This window comes from Aquarana catesbeiana, linkage group LG12 (assembly GCF_042186555.1).
Source record: "Aquarana catesbeiana isolate 2022-GZ linkage group LG12, ASM4218655v1, whole genome shotgun sequence".
In the NCBI taxonomy this organism is placed as follows: Eukaryota; Metazoa; Chordata; class Amphibia; order Anura; family Ranidae; genus Aquarana; species Aquarana catesbeiana.
Genome location: NC_133335.1, coordinates 185,852,186 through 185,871,304, shown reverse-complemented (window position 1 = coordinate 185,871,304; position 19,119 = coordinate 185,852,186). Strand labels below are relative to the sequence as shown.

The following is a 19,119-nucleotide window of genomic DNA, read 5'->3' as shown; positions in this document are numbered from 1 at the left end:
GTCTATCCAGCGATCAGAGTATAGCCTTTTGCTCACTGTCCCTTCTCTAGGGACCAGTGTGCGGTGCAAGCCTCGGTTTGGTGTGGGTCGTGGCAGGAAGTGACGCTATTCATCGGCCTCTACATGTTTCACAGCTGTGCGTCATCAGGAAGCTGGGGGTGCCATTTTACTTGAGGTATATTTGCCCATTCTTCATTACATTTGACCAATTGGGCTTTCCGTGAAACCAGAGGTTTGCAGACTGCCATTTTGGTTACTGTTATTACATGCCCATGCGATACTTTGCTTGCTTCCTGTTTCCCTCTTTTATCTAGTTTAAATAGAAACAGAAGTAATGGTTGCTTTCAATCACTGTTTTTAATCCCCCGACTAGTGGATGTCAAATTCAGGCCAGGAGGAATGGCTGGATAGGCTTTTACATAGTCGACATTTAAGACTCCAGAACAAACTCTATTTAGAAAACCTAACTTCTATATATATTACACCCATTTAAAAATATGCTACCCTTACACGAGCTTCAAAATTGGTATCATATTACAGAATACATAAATTCACGTTAAAATACAAGTAAAGTACTAGAAAATGTGGGATGATAAAATTAGAAATATTTATAATAAAAAAATTTAACGTCAAGAAGAAAAAATGTAAATACAAATATTAAAAAAAAACTTCAATAAAACAATTTTGTCTAAAGCCATATTCAAGCCGTGCAGTTTTAACATTAACTTTAAATATCCAGTGGGTTTCATTGCATGAGACCTCCCTTCGCAGGTTTCAATTGCTCCAATTTTTTTTGTACAACTTTATCAATGGCAGAGAATTTGAGGTACTGTGGGTCCCTATTGTGTTTAATCCTAAAATGCTGTGAGACACTATGGTGTCTAAATCAATTATTTATATTTTGCATATGTTCACCTATCCTGAGAGATCATTTTCTTGTTCTTCCCACGTATTGCAGCCCACAACTGCATTCCAGCACTTGTCACGTCTTTCAGCACACTTTTTTTTTTTTTTTTTTTGGTTTTTGCATGGTGGTAATTGAAATTCTGTTTCCTCGTTCTTGCCGTTGAGCATACTTTCTCTATCGGTATTCCTTATTTTGTCTCTAGTGTGCTCCAATTCTGTTCTTGCCTAACCTTTGCTTCAAATCTATCAATCAGTATGTCTGTGTATAATGTCACAATTGCTCCTGATCCTTATGAATTGGCCTTTGGGTATGCCTCTTTTCCACTGATGGTGGCAGCTACTGTAAATGTCTTCATGTCCGTCTCCTAAAGTGTGTCCTGGTGTTCAGTTACAATTTTTTTTTTTTTTTGAAAATCTCAATCTAAAGTTTGTGGCACTTTGTTGGACATTTACTGTAACCTTTGCCATAGTTTGTACAATTTTTAATAAACTCGTTTAACTCTTCCTGGTTTCCTTTCCATATAATTTCATCTAAACCTTTTTATAGATATTTGTGGCCAATATCTTCCAAAATTTCCTCACTTATGGAATATATTGGCCGCATTGCAGCATTGTCTCCTCCATTGCAGCCATCCTCAGCCTGACTTTTGGAGTGCCCCATCCACCCGCTCCTGGACAGGATGTTGTGCAGACAACCTGGAAGTGACCAGATGCTCTTCTAGTAAGTGCCATGAAGAACTTTTCAGGTCCAAAACCACTGATGCTGTCCTGGCTCTAAAGACTCAAGTAGTCATTTAGGCTGCTTGGGTTGAGCATAATCTGTTGCCACAGTTATTGATTAATGCTTACCAGTTTTACTGCTTTGAGACTGAGCACAAATGTCATGTGTAATGTTCCTTTCTGCCATGCACAGTTGAAGCATCTACCCACTGCTCCTTGCTTGCAAAAAAACATGGAATTGCAATTTTTCAGCCTGTTCCTGTTTCCTACCTACAATGACTTTGGTCACCTTTAGCTGTCCAACCCTCACCTACTACCAGCTGTCTAAGTTTCATAAATACTTGAGGCCTTGTCTTACCCTGAGCCATACTATGTTGACTTAACATGGTTGCGACACATCTGATTTCAGACTGATAACTAAGAAAAAAGCTCCAGCGCACAAGTGGGTAGCTGACCAAGTGGTATTGGAACACAGGCCTTGCTGCCCTCAAGGATGGGGAATCCTAGCAGACAACGAGAAACAAAAGGGCGCACCAGCCATGTGCATTATCCTTAGGTAAAATTTATTATAATATTGATAAAAAGGAACTACTTACAAACAGTAGTAGATCTCGAAAGTATAAAACAATATTCAAAGAAACAAAAAAGTGTAGCGCTATACTGTATCAGTTAGCAGCATCAAAAATGTGCTAGGGTGACGAACAGTGTATACCAAAAGTTATATTAGACCATATGCGAAAGTACAGTGAACCATTAAGAAATCTAATATTCCAAAAGGGACATCTGTTCACATATCAGCTATACTTTATCGGTTAACACCATCACAATGTGTCAAGATGACAAACAGTGTGTATAAACAATTGAATTAATGTTTGACCTCATACAAGAGGATAGTACATCCGTGAGAAATCCAATATTCAAAAGAGGACCTCTGTTAGCATATCCTCTATAATAAAACAATGTGAATCAAATGTGCATCACACAAATTAAAAGTCATACATAAGCATGTGTGGATAAGAGTATATAATAAGTCTCTGAGGTGGGGACAGTTCATATAATCAAATGGAGACTTCTTGGAGCATAGGTATCTATCTCAAAATGACATTTGTTGTTGGATTCCTCCAGTGATCAGCCTGGTGTAATAATATAAAATGCCCTTACCGGACGCGGTGGACTCACAGGCCGTACAGCGGTGAGTCATACGAGCTTGAACCGTGTACCACGGTAGAGTTATAGTTGTTCCTGGTCCACCATCAGGTGATCTTGATAGAAAACTCCAATCATAAACGGTCTCCCGGTTCGTCCTCCAACACTCACTTTGGTCTCCGACAATTCAGGACAGGGACAATAGGAGAAGAAAGGCTCCACATAGTGTGAATTCCGAAAGGATTTTATTGCATAAAAAATTCCAGCATAAAAAATTCCAGATAAAAGCAAAATTTATAAAAACATGAAAAAATGTAGTAAGCGCAGTAGGGGTGTAGGACGCTACCTCAAACCATTTATCTACTGCGCTTACTACATTTTTTCATGTTTTTATAAATTTTGCTTTTATCTGGAATTTTTTATGCTGGAATTTTTTATGCAATAAAATCCTTTCGGAATTCACACTATGTGGAGCCTTTCTTCTCCTATTGTCCCTGTCCTGAATTGTCGGAGACCAAAGTGAGTGTTGGAGGACGAACCGGGAGACCGTTTATGATTGGAGTTTTCTATCAAGATCACCTGATGGTGGACCAGGAACAACTATAACTCTACCGTGGTACACGGTTCAAGCTCGTATGACTCACCGCTGTACGGCCTGTGAGTCCACCGCGTCCGGTAAGGGCATTTTATATTATTACACCAGGCTGATCACTGGAGGAATCCAACAACAAATGTCATTTTGAGATAGATACCTATGCTCCAAGAAGTCTCCATTTGATTATATGAACTGTCCCCACCTCAGAGACTTATTATATACTCTTATCCACACATGCTTATGTATGACTTTTAATTTGTGTGATGCACATTTGATTCACATTGTTTTATTATAGAGGATATGCTAACAGAGGTCCTCTTTTGAATATTGGATTTCTCACGGATGTACTATCCTCTTGTATGAGGTCAAACATTAATTCAATTGTTTATACACACTGTTTGTCATCTTGACACATTGTGATGGTGTTAACCGATAAAGTATAGCTGATATGTGAACAGATGTCCCTTTTGGAATATTAGATTTCTTAATGGTTCACTGTACTTTCGCATATGGTCTAATATAACTTTTGGTATACACTGTTCGTCACCCTAGCACATTTTTGATGCTGCTAACTGATACAGTATAGCGCTACACTTTTTTGTTTCTTTATTTATTGTCACAATTTGTCTAATTGTTGGTGTTGGCTGCTTATTGTTTCACTACATTTTATTTTCACTTTTATTGGCTTGTTGGGTTGGCGCAGCAGTTTCTCTTCTCCTTTTTTTACTTTATAAAACAATATTCAAATCGCAGCATGTGGTGAAGGAGCAGTCCCCTGAGACTGCAGTGCTCTGAGGAAGAGGGGTGTTCCCCCTCGAAACGCGTCAACAGCAGTGATTCTTGTGAGCTCTTCCGGCACCTCTGGGCTCTGCTGCTCCTTCACCACATGCTGTGATTTGAAGATTGTTTTATACTTTCGAGATCTCCTGCTACTGTTTGTAAGTAGTTCCTTTTTATCAATATTATAATTTTTACCTAAGGAAAATGCACATGGCTGGTGCGCCCTTTCTTTTTTGTTTCTCAACATCTGATTTCAGACCCTAAGGAGTCTGTCCTGCTGTTAACTGGTGCCTCCAGCTTCCACTCTGCTCCAGGGCTGCTTGCAGTGCACCCAATATACAGCAGGCAACCTAGAGTTCCCTTGCCCTTTGCTTAAGTCTTGTAGCTGTCTCCCCAACCTCCAGAGGCCTGGTGGTGACTCCAGAGTCGGAGAGCTGACATTCCTCCTCGGTGCAGATTACTAGGCATGGTGGGTGTATTAAAAGTGGCTGGCACCCATCTTTTATCTTTTTTTTTTTTTTTTTTTTTTTATTTATTTTTTTTTTTTTTCCTCAACAAGAACAGGGGAGAGAGGGGTAGGGCACAGGATGCCCTTAGGCAAATTCAACAACAACCTGGCAGACTCCTTGAACAAAAATAGAACTAGACAGAGAGCAATACAGAAAAGGGCTTTTAAGCTGAATGCAGCAATCTGTATTTTGTAGCAGTTGCTGTCTACTATAGCAACAAAACTCACAAAATCTCACTATAGTTCTTCAAGCTCCACCCACAGCTACCCGCTGGATCCCTCCAAGCTTTACTTAAAGCTACCTGCTGTACATCTTGGATGAGTTCTCTCCTGAAGCTTTCCCAATGCTTCAGTCCCCGGCTAATGTAGTCTGCTCTGGTACTCCATCCCTTTACAATTGCCTCCAGACAGAGTGGTTGATCCTCTGGCAACTTCTTCTGTATCTCCTGGCAACAATCAGGTTCCCCTTGGGCTGAGCCCCTTTACATGTGGCTAGGCTTCAGGCCTACACCTCGGCTGCTGCTCCACACACCCACCCAGGCTGTAGCCTGGGTGGAAAGAACCCAGATCACCAGACTATCTCAGTAGCCAAAAACTCCTAATTGGCCGAGGAAAAGCATATTCACTCATTACCTGAATTCACTGATATATCATACTAATGTCAAAGGTAACAGTGCCACCTATTAACAGAGTTCAGTTAAACTCCAAGATTAGGAGAAAACCCATTTGATCAAAGACTACAAATTAGCCAGGCTAGTTACCACCTAGCACAACTAAATTTACTAGCAGCCCTGTTTAGAACAAGGGTGCTACAGTCTATTACAACATTCAAGTTCTCTTCCAGTCTGTGGTGTGACTGGTTACTTCTGCACTTTCACCTGAGGTTTCTTCCAGTCATGCAAGGCTATAGTCTGAAGGTGACTTGGCTGATGGCTCAAAACATGCCGGTCTCTAACTGAGCTTGCCCCTGAGGTTTTGTTCATTATTCCAAATTAAGGTCTCATTCATGCTGGCAATAACAAAAACCAAGTGTTTACCTGCATTTAGAAATGTTCTTAATGCATATAATTTTCTTAATTTCAGTCTAGCTGTGTTTGGAATTCTGTGTCCTACCTCTGAATAAAAATGTAGGCCTAGTATACAGTGGCATTTGAGGTGGTAAAGACAGATGGTTGAGCTGCTGCCATGGCAGCTGGATTTTATAACCGTTGAAACACTTGTATGAAATTGTAACTCTCCAAATTCAGCAGCAGTACTGCAAAATAACCTGTATCTCTGAACACATGGGGCCCTTTAATGCAAGTACTGGTTTGGTATAGTGTTAAGACCCTTCCATTTGTAGTGCACTTAAGCCTGCCATAGACTGACAAGTTGCAGGCAGGGGGCTGGATGCTGCACTTGTGCAATTCTGGCATTCTATTGTGCCCAAGAGGTGCACACACAAGGCCTAGAATACTCCTGTGCAGGAGAACTTAAATGATTATGGTGTCCTGCATTAACAAAGCAACTGCCACACTCGTGGAGGATGCACTTGTCTTAAGACCCAGTTGTTAAAACAGTTGGTTCCCTCTAGAACTGATTTTTTTTCTGGCATTCCCTGTTCACCAAATTGCCAATTTTTAGCCACTGCTACATTTTGATCCTTTGATTATAAAATGCAGGGAGCAAATGACTCTTTAATCGTGTAATGTAGGATTTCTGGCTTATCGCTCACATGTCTCATCCTTTTACAGAAGACACTTTAAAGTACTGGACTGCAAAACCCATGTCAAGAAGCATTTGATCAACTTCTTTTGAAGGACTATGTAGAAGGATCAAATATTGGTGTTATCTTTATCAAGAACACCTTGGTGGGGAGGGCTTTTCCTGCTGGGAGAACACAATGGCCCGGCAGGAGGGATTCCCATATCAACATATTCTGTGTTAATGGGGAATAGCACTAATTTCTTTCCTGCAACCTGTGGTGGCAGGTCTGAGTAACGGACTCCTCTCTATCTGTAGAGAACTGTAAACGACTTTTTTTCTGGTTCTTTGTCTAACTGTAAAGTCTAGGGTTCAGCCTGTCCAATCCCCAGACCAAGCCTTCCTTGGCAAGAAGGTGCTACCTTCCAGAGTCAGGGGACATCTTGGACATTTGAGTGTAAATGGGCATTTCACTCTCTGCCCCTCCTTGGCTTATCGCCAGCCTTTTGTCACTGCAGACTAGCAGATCCCCATCAGCCCTCTTGGGTCTCCTGGACCAGGGTGTGATTGCCCCAGTTCCTGTGGCAAAATTGTTTCAAGGATTTTACTCAAACCTTTTCATGGGACTGCCCTTGTATGTCCCAAAGGTGGAAATACTTCTGTGTCTCTTCAACTCCCCCCCACCCCCCACCCCCCATGCAATGTGCCTCTTAAATGTTCTACAAAGTTTTGACTGCTCCACTTTTAGTGTAGTCCTTTCCCAATCACAGCCCTTCTAGTTCTATGGTCATCCAAGTTGAGTGCATTCAGTGACAATCTCAGGCATTTGAATGCCTATGCAGGGGAGATTTTACAGGTAAACCATGCATATTGTTATAAGAATTGTTGCAATGAATGGTGGTCTGGAAACAGGATTTCTTTAAATCAAGCACTCCAACAGTGTACAATGGGATCATGATATTTATCTGTAGAATACCTCAAAACCTGATCAACCTTGTAACCATTTTTCTTTAAGAGAAAAAAATACAATTTTCAATACCGTATGCCAAGTATGAAGCTGCAATAACTACGGATAATATGATCAAAGCTGTTGCGCTGTGTGAAGATGAGAAAGGAGGCAAATTACTGGTGGATTCTGTGATGAAGCTGGGGTCCCAACCCATTGTGATAAAGGTATAAACTTAAAATGCTTGTCAATGGAGCAGTCTGCCCAAAGTGTGGGTGTCTGTCCTTTCTTTGAAAAGACTGACTTGACTTTTTTTTAAATTTTTTTATTTTGTTTTTTTTTAGGCAACAGGTGAAGCACGTGTAAGTCAGCCTCTAAATACAGAGATTATTTTCACCAATCCCCTTTCACAGGACATTGAAAACACCATTCTGACAGCTGAAGGTAGCGGACTGGTAAAAGAACCGATCCATATTAAGTAAGTGTGACTGATACTATAGAGCTCATACAAAGACTAAAGAGGAAGGTCTATATTGCTCATGTACCCATTAGATGCTTCCTATTTTCTCTGAAATGCAGTAGAATATGGACAACCTAAAATTATGATTTTTGCTTTGGGAAATGTAAAGCCAAATGGTAACCAATAGATGGTCGCATATTGCAAGCATAATTCATTCCGGAAACATGCTTGTAATCCAAAGCACTCATATCAAAGCAAATTTCCCCATGAGAAATAATGGCAACTCAGATCATTCATTTGGTCCACAACCATTTATTCAGAAGTCCTTCAGTTTATAGTCCCTATAAAGATTATAGCATTATGTGAGATTATGTGATGGGTTGTATAACCATAAGATATCTTTCTACAAGGGAATTGGAAGCAAAATCTATCAGGAGTTGGAGTATAAAAGAGGCACCTCCTAAGTGTAGCAATATGGTTACATTTACAGTAGCAACTCGTGGTTTGATTAAGAGGCATATCTGAGTATGCAGGCATCTGGGGTAAAGCTGTCCACATAGACCATCCTCCACCGCTGTCAATCTGCAATCGTGACCAGGAAGACTACCCTGCAGTAGATCTGAAAATGAGACTTGAAGCGCTCAGAGTGCAGCATGGAGGAGATGCTGTTGATTGTGGTGCATCAGATAATCTGTGGACAGCTTTACCCTGGATGCCTGCATCCTTGGATGTGCCTCTTTTTTAATAATCAACCAGGTGAGCTGCTAAATGTGGTACCTTAAATGTAACCATATTGCTTCTGTTCATATCAATGTGACTTGGCAAAGATATTTTGAAAAGTTTCTATGCTACTGCATTTCCAGTGTGGATTTTGGCCCCAGAATATACAGATTATCTAGTGCTAATTGGATGCAACTTTGATAATGGCCCTGGAAGTTGGATCAAAATCATATCGCAGTGATCCTTGTGGTGTTGGTTAGTCATCTATGCTGACGAGCACTTGAAACTGAGGAGCAAACATGTGATGCAGTCTGCCAGAAGGAAGGGCAAAATAATAAAGAAACTTGCTGTATCTGTTGATCCTGCCAGTAGATGTGTCGGTTGTGTGTGTGTGTGTGTGTGTTTGTTTTTTTTTTTTTTTTTTTTTTTTTATATATTATGGATGTCTGGTGCTGTTGAATCCAAATGGTTAGGGCTCACTCTGATTTGGAGGTTGCTTGCATAGTGGCTAGAGGCTAATTTTGATAGTGAAACCACACTTCCTAGGCCTACTAGACAAGCACTTTTTAAAAAATCAGTAAAGGAAGTGCTAAAATCCTGAAAATTAATGATAAATACAGATGCAGACAATAACATTTTATTTTCATACAATGTGCAAAATAAGTCAATTAAAAGTGAGGTAATTTACTCAATTGTCTGCCACCAAGAATTGTTTCCAAACTCTTAACCACCTTGTGCTAGATTTGAGAACAGCTCACCATTAATGACCAGGTCAGGAACAGATGGTCTTATAATGCCACGAGACAATGCCTCCTTTTCTGTATACGGATACTGTGATCAATCTCAGGTCAGGATCCATATAGTTGTGTTCAGGAAAGGAAGTCAAAATCGGTGCACTTGCATGATTGTAAATTCCAAAAGCATTTAAAACAAGGCTGGCGTTCAGAGTAAAATGGATTGTCCTACCCTGCGTGCATCCAGGCTCCAGTTTCAGACTGGGGCCATAGTGAAGGGTAAGTATGGATTGCATCCACAGCTGTTGTGTACAGACAGCACTTCCCTGGTCCCAAAAAATGCATGTGATTTACCTCCCCAGACGTGCTAGCATTTTGGCTATTAGTCTAGTCCTTGGCAATGTGTACATAGAGGTGTCTGTCACCATTCAATTCAAGAAATTTTTAGTTTTAGCATTCCTAGAAGAGGGCTGGGGCAGACTTCAGATCAGGGGAAAAAGTACTTGTTTTAGTTATCGCCTCATTGGGGTAAGGCCACCACACTTTAGGCAGGAGGTCTGAATATTTACACCTGCTCCCAGTCTTCACTGGCAATACAGTTGGTCAGGAGGGGGGGCACAGTAAAATACTCCCTGTATCAGCATCAATCAGCTTGTCCTTGTCGCGGGAGGAGATAGATCACAGAAGGTGTGCTGATCAGGGGGTTCCAGCCAAAATGCCTCTGACTAAATTTGTTTTCTTGACTGCTTCTGGTGGGTTGTGTTTTTTTTTTTTTTTTTTTTTTTTGTATAGCGGTGTTTACATATACTTTTAAAAACTTCTAACTGGTTGCTCAGGCTTTATGGTGGGGTTTTTTTTTTTTTTTTTTTTTTTTTTTTTTGTTTTTTCTACCCTCCCCTCCCCCTCCATTGGTTTGAATAGCCCTTTCTGGTGTTTTGTGAAAGTATAGTGCTAGAATACATGTAAACATGGCTGATGCACTCCTAAAATGTGTTCATCTCACCAAATCTACTGCTTTTATTTACAGGATACCTTGTCTGAAGAAAGATCAGCAATCTGTGACCAATATCAACATTATCCCTTACCGAAGTGGCCCCAGGTGTCTCGTGGTGGACTTGAAATCTAATAAGCTCAGTGACATTAAGGGTATATTGCCAATTAATGTGCTCTCTGAATAACGTACCAGCACTACATTCTTTCATCAAATAAAATGTTTTTGCAGAAAGGAAAAGTCGTGTGTGTGTGTGTATTCTATTAACAGCTCTGGTCCAAAGCCTTTTTTAGGTTGAAGTTGTATATGTTATATAAAAAAAAAAAAAAAAAAAAGTGAGATGTTTTGTAAAAATTAGTTGGTAGACTTGCTTAGTATAGCCTGTTAATGGTAAACTGTAGTAGACCCGTTCTACATTTCTTATCATAAGACTTAAAGCAGGGTGGATATAAATCACTTTTTTTTTTTTTTTTCAAATTTTAATGCTTTGAGTTAAAAGCAATCTAAAGAGTTTTCTATTTAAGATGCATTAATTTCATTTATTCAGCATGAAATTGAGCTTAGTTATGTAGCATGAGGCTGTATATTCTGCAAGATTTACATTTTTGGTAAACTCATTGAATGCAAGCTGAGGTAACATGCACTGCATTGATGCATTCACAGTAACCATGCGCTAAACCAAAGTTCAGAAATGCCTTTTATCCCATTGTTTTGCAAATCTCTGTACACTACAATCGGTTCTGATATTGGCTTTACTAACGACCGCTTATTTAAAAAAAAAAAAAAAAAAAAAACTTTAGTTTGCAAATATTAGTCTAACTACCAGCAATCATGAGTCTTCCTTTTTTTTTTTTTTTTTTTTTTTTTTTTATCACCTGTCAGATCCATCATTGCAGCGCCTGTTAGCAGATATCCACTCATCTGCTGCCACGTCCCTGTGTCACTGCCGCATCACCAGCTGTCCCATTAAGCCCCACTACAGGACAGAGCTGAAGTTGCTCTTTAAAAATTGATTCAAATTGAGCCTTTTTACTAGTGATTAAATCAGGGTGGATGTGATTTTAAAAGTTTTTGACACATCTACTTTTCTATATTTTGCTGTTTGGGTATCATACATAGAGCTGTAAATGTTTCTAAAACCAATCTACGTATTGGTATGTGAGTTGTTTCACTAAAAGATCTTTCTCTTTTTCTCTTTCTCTTTTTCTCTTTCTCTTTCTCTTTCTCTTTTTCTCTCTTTCTTTCTCTTTCTCTCTTTCTTTCTCTCTGTCTCTGTCTCTGTCTTTGTCTTTGTCTTTCTCTAAAATATTCTTACAAGCTATCAGCATGATCATTGAGGAGGGAGAGAATAGTCACTCAGCATAGGGAGTCTTGAAGGAATCTGACATTTCAAAAAAAAATTATTCGGTTGCATCAGGTGCTTGGTATCTGGTGGTGATCTAAGACTGAATCATTTTTATGAAGGTCAGTGGACAGGTGCACCCTGTGATCGGTTACAAAGCCTCCAGCAGCACTGAATGTGCGTTCTGAAAGAACGCTGGATGCAGGACTGGCTAGCTCAATGGCATACTGTGCAAGCTCTGGCCAGTGATCCATCCTCAAGACCCAGTAACCCAGAGGACTTTTGGTGGGAAAGGTGTCCAAGTCAGATCTTGCCCCTAGGTATTCCTGCACCATGTAAAACAGACGCTGGCGATGGTTGCACGTACAAGTCCATGGGTTTCTTGGGACTGTAAATGATCCCTTAAAGGCCGATGCTGGGTGCCAGGCTCCACTTCCATGCAGACAATCCTCCTCGTCCTCTTCCTGTGTGATCGGCGGGCATGCAGGAACACTGTCTGGATAAAGGGGGCCTTGAGAGCTAAGGAAGTCCTTCTTTCTGCCTCAAGTGCCCTGTCCATTATTCCACGCAGCGTGTGCTTCAACAGGTGGACAAGGGGGACAGTGTCACTGGTGCATGCACTGTCGCTGCTCACCATCCTCATGGCCTCCTCAAATGATGACCGTGCATGCCTCCCTGATCATGGCCCACTGGCGTAGGTAAAAAAACCAAGCTCCCCTGTCCTGGTGCCAAAGTCGCACAGGTACTCATTGACCATCTGCTGCGTGTGCAGCCGCTGCAGCATGGCCAATGTTGAGTTCCACCTGGTGGGCATGTCACAGATTAGGCGGTTCTTGGGCAGGTTAAATTCCTTGTCAAGGTCAGCCAGCTGAGCACTGGCATTATACGACCGGCGGAAATGTACACAGACATTCCTGGCCTGCCTCCGGACATCCTGTAAGCCCGGGTACCTGCCCAAGAACCGCTGCACCACCAAGTTAAGGACGTGAGCCAAACAGGGCACATGGGTCAGTTGTCCCGGGTGGAGAGGAGGTTGGTGCCATTGTCGCAAACCACCATTCCTGGCTTAAGCTGGTGTGGCATCAACCACCTCTGAACCTGCCCCTGCAGAGCTGACAGAATCTCTGCCCCAGTGTGGCTACTGTCCCCCAAGCACACCAGCTCAAGCACCACATGGCATCTTTTGGCCTGCGTACTTGCGTAGCCCCTTGAATGCCTACGGAGCACCACTGGTTCTGAAGACAAAGCACAGGAAGAGGCCATGGAGGAGGAAGGGGTGGAGGAGAGAGGTGTGTCAGAATCACCAGTAATAGCATTTTGGAGGCGTGGTGGCGGCACAACCTCCAACACTACTGCACCTTGTCCTGCATCCTTCCCAGCTGCCAGCATTCACCCAATGTGCCGTGAAAGTTGGATAACATCCCTGTCCATGCCTGCTGGACCATGAGTCAGCAGTAATATGCACCTTACCTCTGACCGCCCTGTCCAGCGAGGCCAAGACATTGCCTTCCACATGCCGGTAGAGAGCCAGAATTGCCTTCTGTGAGGAAAAAGTGGCTTTTGGGAACCTGCCACTGAGGAACTGCACATTTCACAAACTCGCGGAAGGGGGCAGAGTCTACATCTGAAAAGGTAGCAGTTGAAGTGCTAGCAATTTTGCCAAGCTAGCTTTCAACCGCTGGGCATGTGGATGGCTGGGAGTGAACTTCTTTCTCCTGTGCAGCAGGGAAATTTGCCTGGTACAATCTGACGTCGGTGTACCAATAGCAGATTGCCCACAAGTACTTGGCTGTGACACACCTAATTCTACACCTTCATCCCCTGATGAAGTCACGCATAGGGACGGGATAGGCATCCAAGACTGATATATGCAAACAAGCTCGCCGCTCGTAGGAGATAAGTTTTCTGTGTATTTTTTTTTTCTTGTAAGTGAAGTGAGTACCCTCACCATTATTTTAATAAAAACCAACCTCTGATTGAAATACTACACTATTTGGCCCCTTCTTTCCTTTAATCCCCCTCCTGCTCCACTGAGAGACAAAGACCCACTAACAGGTCCATCCAGCCAGGAATCTAAGTGAGAGGCAGTTAGCAGTACAAGGGAGAAGCAGCCATTACCAGCAACTTTATGCGGTTACCTCTTTACAGCAAGGTAAGAGGCCACTTCACACCACTGTGTGTCCTGTGCACGAAGAAGAGATCACCCCCATTCTCTCAGCACCTTATTGCACTTTTTTGCACATTTTCTGATTAGCCACTTTAAGAGGATTTAATCACATTGGACTACATTCCCAATCCCATTATATATTTTGCACACGTTTGCCTTTTGAATTTCCACAAGTTCTTCAGTGGACTTATTTTGGCTATGTTTATTATACACTGCATTTGCGATATTTGCACATATTGATTGCACGTTGTACATTTAATTTAATTGCTGTTTTTTGGACAATGTTTTTTGCCTACTTGCACGATCCATTGAGGTTTTTAGTGATACTTATCACATCTGGCTTTAAGTCTTTATTGAATGAATTTTTTGCACTTTGCTATTACCACCGATTATTGTGGAATATCACATTGCACCTATTGGGTATAGAAGTGCTCTATATTGATTGTACTTATTATATTGTTTCTGGTTTTTTATACGTTTATATCATTTTACGTGTTCATTTACCTTTGTACTACTACCTCCTAGCAGCATAGTTTTTTTTTTTTTTTTTGTAGTATTATTAGTATGAGAACTAACTGCACTTGTCGTCAAGTAGCTATACTGTAGGTGCAACTTTGCAGGGTTCACAGTACACTAACTGGAAATACTTTAAGAGCCTGCCTGTGCTATTAATAGGATTAGAAGAGGCACACAAGCACCTGGCTTCAGGTAGCTATGCTGTAGGTGCAACTGTGCAGGGTTACACAGTACACTAACTGTAAATACCGTAAAAACACCTGCCTGTCAGTATATTAGGAAGAGAATAACAGGAACGGATCTAGCTAAACTGAATACAGTGTGTATGTTTGTGATTGTGTGTATGTATGTATATGTGTATGTGTGTGTGTGTGTATGTATATATGTATATATGTATATGTGTGTGTGTATATATATGTATGTGTATATGTGTATATATATATATATATATATATATATATATATATATATATATATATATATATATACACACATACACACTCTCTGTCTATCTAACTCTCTCTGCCGCAACACACTACACAAGGCCGCCACGCAGGTGGCCTTATATAGTGTGGGGCGTGTACTACACCCCCTGAGCCATAATTGGCCAAAGCCTCCGTGGCTTTGGCCAATTACGGCTCTCTGTACACACGGCACTGTGATTGGCCAAGCATGCGAGTCAGAGTGCATGCTTGGCCAATGATCAGCCAGCAATGCACTGCGATGCCGCAGTGAATTATGGGCCATGACACGCCACTTGAATTTGTCACGAATGGCCCATAACGTTCAAAATTCGCGAACGACTGAACAGACTATGTTCGAGTCGAACCTGCGTTTGACTCGAACACAAAGCTCATCCCTATTCACTATGCGATTTCCATCAATATGCTGTCATTGTTTGTAACTTCCATCCATCTGTGTAAATATCGGTTTTCTTTCTTTTTTCCTTTTCCTTTTCCTTTCCTCTGTCCTGGAGCGCAGACAGTAGCCGCTAGTGCGTCTGGGACGGGACTCCGCCCCTCTGGGTGGGCTTGAGCCTGCCAGGGAAATTCTAAGCTTCTCCCTATAAGCAAATAATTTCTTTGCGGTTAAAAGCACAAAAACAGCTTTTTTTATAAAATGCCGGGGAAGTGCGCTTGTATGTCTCCAAGTAACACAGATGCTGGTATCGCGTTGAGCTCAGCAGAATCCTCCCATTGAATGCTTTACTCCTTTTATTTATACTGTCAACATGAATAAACAAAGGAAGGCGGTGGCTTCAGAATTAGCCAATTAGACACTTGTATTTTTTCAAAAGAACCAATCACACACACATGTATATATTCAAATAGAAATACAGTAGTGACATGTGCAGAGCCATGCGGCAAGCGTTTTGTGAGACACAAAGGACTTACAATTTGAACGGTATTTACATGGTTCTGCACATGATCGTGTGCACATTCCCACTGCTACCAATGACGTGAGCCATACTCTATCATGGCTCAGTGATCCATAATTTTGTATGGTTATGCTATGGTTCCCATGTACGCAGATCTGCTTACTTAAGAGTTTAGATGAGGTCACCATGGAGTGGCCAGTCCCTTTGGTGAGGCATAAACAAACATCCTTAAAAGAGCAAACAGATCTGCCATGTACACGGCAAGGTTTCCGCAGCCAATGGTCTTCCACCAACGTCTATTTGCGAATACGCTCACATGAGCGTATTACAGCAAAACTTACACTGGGGGACATCTGAAAACATACATTAATAAAAATTTCCACACCACGCGTCATCGTGCTGGGGGACTTTGTGGTGCAGGTATAAAAGGACCCTGATACAGGTCTTTATACCTGCACTCCCAGCATTTATTACACATTCTGAGGGAGTCCATGGTTGAAAAGCAGTACATTTGCATACATCCAGTACTTTAATGTATGCTGATCTTGCTTGTTACTATCTTGTACAGACCGTTACCTTATGCAGCCTCAGTTGCGCTGTCAAGCCTTTATTTTGTGCCCTATTGGATGCACTTAACATACCCATTAGTAACCTTTTGCTATACCTTTTATATTGTTCAGTACGGTGACATTGGCCCAGTACAAGCAGAAACTATAAGCTCCATAGTCTTTAGTCCTTGTAATGAAGCATTGGCTGCCTTTTTTTGTTTTCCGGAATTCGTTGGGCCCTGGGGTGGATTGTGTACGCTTCCCATGGTTGGAATGACCATTAAGTTCCATCTCTTATCCATCAGACTTACCCTATGTGGATTATTCTATTCTGTAAGTAGTCTGCACATATGGCTGAACACACATGATTGTTTCTGTATATTTTTGTGTCCTTGCAATTGTTATGATATTGATAACTTTACTTTTGACAATTACTATATACTAAACTACTATTTACATACTTTTTCTATTGTAGAAAATCTGTACCCATCTGACTTAAATTGACCTCTGAAGAAAGACTTTGTAGTCCGTAACATATAAGGTGTTTACATCTGTATGGATCATCAATAGTCCGTTCAGTTCCAGGATAGTGGGTGGTTTCTTCATACAACTGTACAATTGGGTATCAGAAATTGTTTTTATGTATTAATCTATATGCACATTATTGTTACACTCAATAAAATTTATACTTTTTATACTGGTCTGTAGGGATGAGCCAAACACCCCCTGGGTTCGGTTTATGCCAGAAGATGCAACCAGACCAAAAATTTGTGCGAACATGCGAACCCCGTTAAAGACTGAGACTTGAATGTGATAAATCAAAAGTGCGAATTTTAAAGGCTAATATGCAAGTTATTGTCCTAAAAAGTGTTTGGGGACCCAGGTCCTGCCCCAGGGGACAAGTATCAATGCAAAAAAAAGTTAAAAACGGAGTGATTTTAATAACGCTTAATATGAAAAAATAAAAGTGAAATATTCCTTTTAAATATCGTACCTGGGGGGTGTCTATAGTATGCCTGTAAAGTGGCACGTGTTTCCCATCTTTAGAACAGTCCCTGCACAAAATGACATTTCTAAAGGGGAAAAAAAAGTAATTTTAAAACTGCTTGCGGCTGTAATGTAATGTTGACCCTTCCCCCCCCCCCCCCAGCCCATTAATGGGCCCTTTTGGGTCTGGTATGGATATTAAGGGGAACCCCGCACCCAAATAAAAAAAAAAAAAAGGCTTGGGGCCCCCCAGGCTCTATATACTCTGAACAGCAGTATACAGGCGGTCCCTGGGTTACAAACAAGATAGGGGTCTTTAAGTTTGTTGTTAAGTTGAATCTGTTTGTAATTTGGAACAGGTACATTTTTTTAAGTGTAGCTCCAGCCCCAAAATCTATGTTTAAGCTTTTTGGATAATATAGGGCAGGATTACCAGCCCTGTAACATTTTTTTTTTTTTTTTTTTGCTGTCTGTGTCCCTGTTCAGAAGATTTCACCTCACTTTCTGTCCCAATGCCAATTGGATTTTGAAAATTTGGGGTTATTAGGGAAAGAAGGATTGGTGATAAAGCATCAGTGGAGACACCTTTTTCCCATATTAACTCTTACAGGAGAGACTTTCCCTTCCTAGGGGTAGATTTCCTCTCACTTCCGGTTGTCTCACTCCGTTTGTAAGTAGGAGTCGTTTGTAAGTCGGATGTTTGAAAATAGAGGACTGCCTGTATATACTATACAGCCTGCCTTATACACTCTGCGTAAAATTGGGCCTTAGGTGTTGGTGGTACCAGAACACTGTAAGCCCTCACAGTTACTCTTGGTGGCAGAGGCGTAACTAGAACCTTCAGGGCCCCGGCGCAAGAAATCATAAAGGGCCCCCTGTCCCCCGGCCGTGGCCCCCCCACGATGGCGAAACACCAGGTCCTGATTGCAAGTGCCACCTTTGTGACCCGGTAGTTCCATCACAGGTGTCAGTAGTTTTATTTTCATTATTTTATTTATTTCTTTTGACCATTTTTTATTTCATCCACTTTTACAATTTTATCGTTTATTATTTTTTACAATATTTTATGAGCCCCGTTGGGGGCTTTGGTGTAGTATCAGGGGTTTAAGCAGACCTCTGATGTTCCCCCTTTGAGACAGAGAAAGCAGACTGAGGACACAGCCCTCAATCTCCATATCTGCAGTATCAGCTGCACAGAATGAATGGACAGGAATAGCTCTGTACAGAACTTTCCCTTTATTTGAAGCATAGTAAACAGTTTATTATGCCTCAGTTCTGAATGAACAGAGTCAGCGATCAGTGTGGATCACTGACTCTAATCATTAAGACAGGGAAAGGGCTGGTAAATGACACATTTACCAGCCCCTTCCCCATTCTCCATCCTGACACATTCCCCGCAGCAGCTGGCTAGAGAGGAGGGAAGCTGGCAGTGTTGTTGGGGGGGCGGGGGAGTTGAGGGAGCCAGGGGGTACACAGGGGCCTGGAGGGAAGCAGGAGCTGGATAGGAGGGGTGGCGAGGACTCCTCCAGCGTGGCATAAATTCCCCCTCCCCCCAATGTTTCAGCTTGGGCACCAGGGGCACTTGCCCCGCATCTCTTACAGGGTGCCATGGGGTCCCAGATGCTGCAATTGCCCTGTCTGAGACAGATGGTATCTCTTTGATGGGGGGGGGTAAGAGGATATGTGCTGGGGGGGGGGGCGCTTTGGGAGGAGACAGGACTTACAAGGTGTGGTGTCAAATCAGACTCCCCCAGCCCCCCCCAGCACATATCTGCTTATCCCCCACTCATCACTCCTCCTGGTGTATTTTCGTTAACCCCCCTCTGAGTTACTATTGTCCCCCTCCTCTGAATACATAAAAACACACTGACCTCAGAAGCGTGGCTCTTCCAGTTCTATACTCCTCCTCCTCCCCAGCTCCTCCTGTCTGTATATGTACAGGAGAACATCGGAGGCAAGGAGGAGGAGCCGGCTTCAGTGAGGTCTGCAAGG

General features: G+C 41.9%; 1 protein-coding gene across 1 annotated transcript in view; it reads left to right on the top strand.

The window, feature by feature from the left end:
• Positions 1-10,464, top strand: part of LOC141113380 (protein-glutamine gamma-glutamyltransferase E-like) — a 99,786-nt gene extending 89,322 nt beyond the window's left edge. Inside the window, exons 11-13 of the mRNA XM_073606442.1 lie at positions 7,354-7,511; positions 7,629-7,762; positions 10,226-10,464. Coding sequence (XP_073462543.1) covers positions 7,354-7,511; positions 7,629-7,762; positions 10,226-10,376 — 443 coding nt within the window. The 3' untranslated portion in view covers positions 10,377-10,464. The remainder of the gene's footprint in view (positions 1-7,353; positions 7,512-7,628; positions 7,763-10,225) is intronic.
• The last annotated feature ends 8,655 nt before the right edge of the window (positions 10,465-19,119 follow it).